Source organism: Chiloscyllium plagiosum, chromosome 45 (assembly GCF_004010195.1).
Source record: "Chiloscyllium plagiosum isolate BGI_BamShark_2017 chromosome 45, ASM401019v2, whole genome shotgun sequence".
Classification (NCBI taxonomy): Eukaryota; Metazoa; Chordata; class Chondrichthyes; order Orectolobiformes; family Hemiscylliidae; genus Chiloscyllium; species Chiloscyllium plagiosum.
Genome location: NC_057754.1, coordinates 3,257,244 through 3,265,068, shown reverse-complemented (window position 1 = coordinate 3,265,068; position 7,825 = coordinate 3,257,244). Strand labels below are relative to the sequence as shown.

The 7,825-nt window shown below is 53.1% G+C and overlaps 1 protein-coding gene across 1 annotated transcript in view; it reads right to left on the bottom strand.

The window, feature by feature from the left end:
• Positions 1 to 359: 359 nt before the first annotated feature.
• The window catches only part of prdx5 (peroxiredoxin 5), a 20,275-nt gene continuing 12,809 nt past the window's right edge, over positions 360 to 7,825 (bottom strand). Inside the window, exons 2-6 of the mRNA XM_043682631.1 lie at positions 5,469 to 5,603; positions 4,254 to 4,385; positions 2,121 to 2,159; positions 992 to 1,056; positions 360 to 552 (exon numbers count right to left, since the gene is read on the bottom strand). Of these exons, the coding sequence (XP_043538566.1) occupies positions 447 to 552; positions 992 to 1,056; positions 2,121 to 2,159; positions 4,254 to 4,385; positions 5,469 to 5,603 (477 nt within the window). The 3' untranslated portion in view covers positions 360 to 446. The remainder of the gene's footprint in view (positions 553 to 991; positions 1,057 to 2,120; positions 2,160 to 4,253; positions 4,386 to 5,468; positions 5,604 to 7,825) is intronic.

The window sequence follows — 7,825 nt, the reverse complement described above, 5'->3', positions numbered from 1 at the left end:
GGCATAGCTGGGGCCGATGCGGGTTTCCGTGTTGATTCGGTCACCTGAGATAGATTCTGTGTTGATTCGGTCGCCTGAGATAGAAATAGAAAGGTCGAGGAAGGGGAGGGAGGAATCTGAGACTGTCCAGGTGAATTTAAGGTTGGGGTGGAAGGTGTTGGTGAAATGGATGAACTGTTCAACCTCCTCGTGGGAGCACGAGGCGGCGCCGATACAGTCATCAATGTAGCGAAGGAAAAGGTGGGGGGTGGGGCCAGTGTAGTTGCGGAAGATGGATTGTTCCACATATCCTACGAAGAGGCAGGCATAGCTGGAAACTCAGGGGTCAGGAGACACAGACGAAGACAAAGCAGACTTTATCCAGTTAAAATGTGTTTATTAAAGGATTATATTCACATGATATGAAAACTGTCTGAGCTGAAGCGAGCAGCGGCAGCAACAGGGTCTCAGATGAGTTTCAGGGCGTGGGAGGCCAGACTGCAGTTGATGCCAGTACCATCTGGTTCGACCTGCAATTCTCTCACCACACCATCTTCCAGCAGCATTACAAACCTGACAGAGACAGACAGAGATAGATTAACAGAACTGACCTGTACCCAAACCCTCCCAGGACAGGGACAGCACAGGGTGGAGGTACAGAGTAAAGCTCCCTCTACACTGTCCCCCATCAAACACTGCCCAGGACAGGGACAGCATTGGGTTAGATACAGAGTAAAGCTCCCTCTACACTGTTCCCCCATCAAACACTCCCAGGACAGGGAGGGGGAAGAGCACTTGGTGAAATATTTCTCCTCTCAGTAACTCGGGTTAGTCTCAGGGTGGGTAGAGTGAGCCAGGCTGGTCTTCCTGCCAGATGTCAGCTCCGGGTTGGCTCCAGTGCCCTCTGTCAAAGACTCGGAGGATGGAGGGGGTAACCGGGAAACCCAGGCTCCAGGGGGCAGATACACCCCCAAACTCCTCCCCACCCCTGGGTGGAGATGCTGCCACTTACCTCTGGCACCTCTTGTTCCCCAGTGCGGTGATAAGTGGCTCCTTATCAAGTTCGAGACCCAGGGCCTGTGGGGTGGGGGAAAAAGGGGATAGGTTAATCCATGCAGGTTGAGGGGGGGGGGGGGGGGGAAAAAGAGAGAGAATTAAAAAAAGGGAGTTCTCTCCCTCCCCCCTCCACCAAGACAGAGATAGAGCCAACCCTCACTCAGCCCCTCAGAGAACCAGCTCCTCCTGGTTGACAAGAGACATTCGGAGCGTGGGGGACCGTTCAGCCCATCGATGACGGAGTGACACAATCCCTGCTATCCTTCCCAGAGCATTGGGTCGCCCCACAAACACAGGTTACTGAAGCTGCCTCGTTCACTTGGCAGAGCCGTCAACGGACAAAAAGGACAATGAGTCGGTCTCGGTCTCGCACATATGCACGCACTCTGTCAGAGGCAGAGTCATCACTGAGCTCTCGGCAGCAGGGTGGCTGCCATATGGCATGTCAGTGGGCTCCCATACAACTTACAGGGACAGGCAGGCGAATCCCACAGGGAGTAACTCCCCTTCTGACTCCCCCTGAAGCCTGTCCCGCCATCTACAAAGACACAAGGCAGGAGGGTGAGGGAACACTCCCCACTTGCCCCCGGATGGGGGCAGCTCCAACAACACTCAAGAAGCTCGACACCATCCAGGGACAAAGCAGCCCCCCCCCCCCCACCCCCCACCCCCCGACGCTCAGTAGCAGCAGGGTGTACCAGCTACAAGACACACTGCAGCAACTCACCCAAAGATCCTCAGGCAGCACCTTCCAAACCCACGGCCACTTCCATCGAGAAGGACAAGGGGCAGCAGATACAGGGGAACACCACCCCCTGCAAGTTGCCCACTCCCCATCCCGACTTGGGAAATCTATTGGCTGTTCCCTCAGTGTGGCTGGGTCAGAATCCTGGGATTCCCTCCCCCAGGGCATTGTGGGTCTAACCCACAGCACACAGACTGCAGCGGGTCAAGATTGCAGCTCACCCCCACCCCCCCCACTCCCCCACTCCAGGGGGCTACGACGGATGGGGGTGGGGTGATAAATGCTGGGCCCAGTGACCCCCACACCATGGGAACAAAGGCAGGTGGAGTGTTCAACTTACCCGTGTGAATGCCCCACAAGGATCAGCCAGCATTCGCACCTGGGGGGAGGGGGGGGGAAACAGTATCAGAGAATTAGCTTCCTTCAGTACCGCATCACCCCCCTCTCCCTCCAAAAGGCTGAGCATTTAGTTGGAGGCTCCCGCTCTGAAGCCCCAGAGGGAGGTACTGTCCCATGTCACCGTTGGGGAAAGCCACAATTGCCCCCCCCACCCAACAACACTGGGAAAGGGGATACAAGCAGGTGTGATGCCTACCACAGTTGACCAGCCAATCAGGCTTCCATTCAGCCAGCCCATGAGAAAATGGTGGATGTGTTGATGTGTGTTAATTCATTAATCTGTTTGGGGGGGGGGGGGGGGGTGGGGGAGCATCCTCTCACCCCTACCTGGTCTCACCCTCTTAGTATTTTATAAGCTCTCACAAACTGCCCTGGCTCCTGCCAGCCTCAAAATCGTTCTGCTAAAGACATACAGCAGAATGCTGGACCACACTACTTGATCCCTTGAAAAGGGTTCAGGAAAGATTTACAAGGATGTTGCTAGGGTTGGAGGGTTTGAGCTACAGGGAGAGGCTGAATAGGCTGGGGCTCTTTTCCCTGGAGCGTCGGACGCGGAGGATGACGTTATAGAGGTTTATAAAATCATGAGGGGCATGGATAGCGTGAGTAGCCAAGGTCTTTTCTCTGGGGTAGGGCAGTGCAGAATTAGAAGGTGTAGGTTTAGGGTGAGACAGGAAGATTTAAAAAGAGAACTAAGGGGCAACTTTTTCACTCTGAGTGTGATAAGGTATGGAATGAGGAAGTGATGGAGGCTGGTACAATGACAACATTTAAAAGGCACCTGGATGGATATATGAATAGGAAGGGTTTGGAGGGATATGGGCCAAATGAGACTAAATTAGGTTAGGATATCTGGTCAGCATGGACAGGTTGGGCCAAAGGGTCTGCTTCCGTGCTGTACGGGTAAAGAGTAATCCCGTGGACACTTGCCACGGACTCTGGGGAACCTGACACCATCACACAACCCAACTCCATCCACTGCCTCCATCTACACCTCCTACAGCCTCGGGGAAGGCAGCCGACATCATCGAAGACCCCTCCCGCCCCGGTTACAATCTCTCCCACCCTCTGCCGCCAGGCAGAAGCTCACAACACAGACGGACAGGTTCAAGAACAGCTTCTTCCCTGCTTGGTATCAGACTTCTGAATGGACCCCTCAAATTTAAACATGGACCTCCCTCCCTGTGCACCTTCTCTGCAGCTGAAACACTGTATCCCTCATTCTGTGCGATCACCCCTGATGCACTTCGTAGGGGACGGTCTGCCTGTATTGCACGCAACAAAACAAAACCTTTCACCGTACCCAGGTACACGGGACAATAATAAATCAAATCAAAGTGGGATCAAGAGTGGTACAGTATCCCTTATCGATGGAGATGACAGAGCACCATTGATTGAGTCTGTTCCTCTGCACTGTGAGGAGAGCTCAGGAATATTAAACAGACTGGGACGAGGAGGGAGGGTGAAGGAGATACAAAAGGTCTGTGAGACAATGGGGTGGGGACATTAGTGCGATAAATGCTGTTCACCACCCTCTGCTCAGGGAGTAGAGTCACGATCGGAATAGCTTTCGGACTGATTGTGAGTAGCTTTCTGTTCAATCACCTCCTCCTCCCTCTCTCTCCCCCCCATCCCTTTCTCTCCAGAACTCAGCACTGTCACCCTCCCCATGCTGGGATAACAAGTTCTGGCATTTGATCAAAACAGAGGTGTGCAAAGATGATGAAGGGCGTGGATAAGAGCGAGACGTGGGACGGATGTTTCCTCTTGTGGGGCTTTCTAGGAGGAGAGGTCATAGCCTCAGGAGAAGGGGCAGCACATTTAAAAACCACAGGGTGGAGGAGAAAGCGCTTCTCCCAAAAGCTTGCGAATCTGTGTAACTCGGTGGTGGAGAGATTTTAAAAAAAAAAAAGAGGAATTAGACAGATTTGTTAAAAACGCTAATGGGTTGAAGGGATATGGGGGAGAAGGGATGAAAATGGAGGGGAGTTGGGTAAGGAGCATCTCAGCTACGATCGAATGGTGATGGGCCGAATGGCCTAACTCTGCCCCTCTACCTTCAGAGCTTTATTACCTTCCCGTCAGCTTTCTGGTCCTTGCCCCAGGCACCCATGACGAAGGCATCGTTGACGGATATGCAGGCGATAATCTCAATCCCCTTCTTCTTCAGCTCTTCACATTTCTCAATGTAGCTGGGCAGGTGAGACTGGTGTGGGAGAGACAGACAGAGAGAGATGGGTGGGGTGCTCACACTGCAGACAGTGATCCGACACGAGGCGGCAGTGTTAAAAAAAAAAATAAGTCAGGGGGTGGGGAGGGAAGAGGAGGGGGGCAAATTGCTCCCCGAGGAGGAAAGGGGAAGCCGATTATCGAGTCTCCAGACCACACTCCCAGAAACTGCAGCTACCCCCCTGCCTGCCCCTCACCCCAATATCAGGGACTGCACCCTAATTTGGGGCAACACGGTGGCACAGTGGTTAGCCCTGCTGCCTCACAGCGCCAGGGACCCAGGTTTCGATTCCAGCCTCGGGCGACTGTCTGTGTGGAGTTCGCGCACACTCCCAGTGTCTGTGTGGGTTTCCTCCCACAAAATGGAGAAAGTGAGGACTGCAGAAGCTGGAGATCAGAGCTGAAAATGTGTTGCTGGAAAAGCGCAGCAGGTCAGGCAGCATCCAGGGAACAGGAGAATCGACGTCGATTCTTGGATGCTGCCTGGCCTGCTGCGCTTTTCCAGCAACACATTTTCAGCTCTTTCCTCCCACAATCCAAAGATGCGCAAGTTAGGCCATGCTAAATTGCCCTGTAGCGTTAGGTGCATTAACCAGAGGGAAATGGGTCTGGGTGGATTACCCTTCGGAGGGTCGGTGTGGACTGGTTGGGCCGAAGGGCCTGTTTCCACTCTGTGGGGAATCTAAGCCAAGTCAGGAGGAGGTTTGTCTACAAAGAACGCAACACTCCACGCGTTCTTCAGGGATCGCCACAGGATTAGATGCCCACCCCACAGCGGGATCTTGCTGTGCACGGTGCCAGCACACGCAATCTCGCATTTGAAGACATGGCGTTGCTGGCAGTTTATTCTGGGAGGATTGTAAGGAAGGTGAAGGATGTTTTGGGGTGGGAGGAAGCTCTGGAGAGTTCCGCACCCAGTTAGAGCAAAAAGACAGACAGGAAGGCCGAGAGTGGTAACGGAGCTCACGAACAGGGAGGGAGGGGGAAAATAGAGTGAGAGAGAGAGAGAGCGCATTGAAACACCGACGTGACAGAGGGAGGATAGAGGCTGGCTCCTCACCTTCGTACATGCTGGAGTGAACGCCCCGGGAACTCCGAACAGAATCCCCTTCTTCCCTTTGAAGAGCTCGGCAGTGTTGACGATGGAGTGAGGGTCTCCCTCATGGACGTCCACAGCAGGCAGCTTATCCCCGACCTGGATTTTGAAACACAAACCCGAAAAACTGTGTGAGCTTGGGGGGGGGGGGGGGGGGGGGGTGTCACTCCCACACAGTGTCAGCTCCTGAACCCAATCCCCTCTCCTCCCCCCCCCCCCCCCAGCCAACTAACTGGGCTGTGGACATCGCTGGACCTCCCACCGTCCCCAGCTGTCCCCTCGAAATGGGGGGGGGGGACATCCGCTCAGGAGATCGCAGCAAGCAGAGTCACGTTAACGTGGGCCTGGAGGGTTGATATAGACTCAAATGGGCTGAATGGCCTGGTTCCACACTATAGGGAGTCTATGACACATGACATGTCCACCTTGGGGGAAAACACAAGACTGACGCACACACGTCACTTGCTGGTATCCAAAGAGTCATACAGCATGGAAACAGGCCATTCAATCCAACTCATCCACACCAACCATAATCCCAAACTAAACTCATCCCACCTGCCTGCTCCTTCCCCATCTCCCTCCAAACCCTTTCCTATCCATGTCCTTATCCAAATGCCTTTTAAATGTTGTAACTACCCGCATCCACCACATCCCCTGGCAGTTCATTCCACACTCAAATCACCTTGTGTCTTTAAAAATCTTTCTCCTCTTGCCTTAGAGTGGTGTCCCCTAGTCTTGATATCCCCCGTCCTAGGGAAAAGGCACCTGCCATTAACCCTATCTGTACTGCTCGTTATTTTATAAACCTCTATAAAAAGGTCACCTATCTCCAGTGAAAAAAGTCCCAGCCTATCTTTCTAACGCAAACCTCCCATACCCAGAAACCACCTGGTAAATTGCTTCTGAACCCTGTCCAACTTAAACCAGGTACCCTGAACTGAGCTCCTCTCATTTGCCCGCATTGGGTCAGTATCCCTCTAAATCTTTTCTATCCATGTACCAGTACTTGGTCTGTAGCGTGATGGTTGTGTTCTTGTGCAATCCTGTGTTATAGAAAAATTATGCTTTAGAAACAGCGCTGAAAGTGTTGAAGTAATCACCTTACAGCTAACACATGGTTTAAAATTTCACACTTTTGCAACAGCATCCCCCAATTCGTCAATTGGGTTAACAGCAAATTCACAAACGCGCCTTATAGCAGAACAACTGGCAGCTGTCTCATGGCTTTTAAATGTTGTAATTGTACCACCACTTCCTCTGCAGAGACACACAGACACACACTTTTCAGCAAGTATTCCCCAGCCAGGACTGAACTGGAACCTGCCTGTTGGCCAGATATATCAGTCTCCAGGCGACATCTGAAAAACATGTTTATCCAGGACTGGCAAGCACTGGGGAGCAGGCACAGCTGCTGGAGAAGGCATCATGGAATAAACTACCTCTTCTGCATGGCCAGCTCCCAGGGAGGTGATGGTGTGCCATGGTTTGGTCCTGTGCTCCAGACTCCAGGAACAAGCAGAGTACTCCCTCCCCGCCGAACTTAAACATGGAAATATAATCGCTGCTCTTTTAGTGGGTCAACCTCCTGGCCCTCCCTCACAGGACTGCGAGGCTGTCCCTACAGCACATGTGCTGCAGCAGTTCAAGATGGTAGCTCACTCTTTTTCCCCCCCACCCCATCCCAAACAGGGGCAATTAGCGACAGGCAACAAATACTGGGCCTTGACATCCAAACGACGAGCTCCCCACGGAGAGGGGAGGACTCAAGAGCAGGCTCAGGGTTTAAAGGTCACAGAAGGCTGAGTGAGGCAGGTCAAAGTGGGAGAGGAATGACAGCAAGAGGTGGCGGTGGCCACTCAGCCCCTCGGATACCGTGCCAGCAGATCCTGGCTGATTGGTGTCGGACTGCTGCTTCAATAACCCCGTGCCTGGTGAGGATCGGTTCAGCCAGTGGAAGGAGGGGGAGCACAAGAAAGAGTTAAAATTTCTACAGTGCCTTTTCAAGGACGTTGAGCTGGTGTAACCAAGAGGAAGCAGCTAGCTGCCTGCGGTGAGATCGTCAGGAAGAAGGAGAGAGACACACACATCTGCTGCTTCAATAACCCCGTGCCTGGTGAGGATCGGTTCAGCCAGTGGAAGGAGGGGGAGCACAAGAAAGAGTTAAAATTTCTACAGTGCCTTTTCAAGGACGTTGAGCTGGTGTAACCAAGAGGAAGCAGCTAGCTGCCTGCGGTGAGATCGTCAGGAAGAAGGAGAGAGACACACACACATAGAGAGAGAGAGAGAGACTCCTTGCCCTCTGCCTCCACACCCCCACCCCC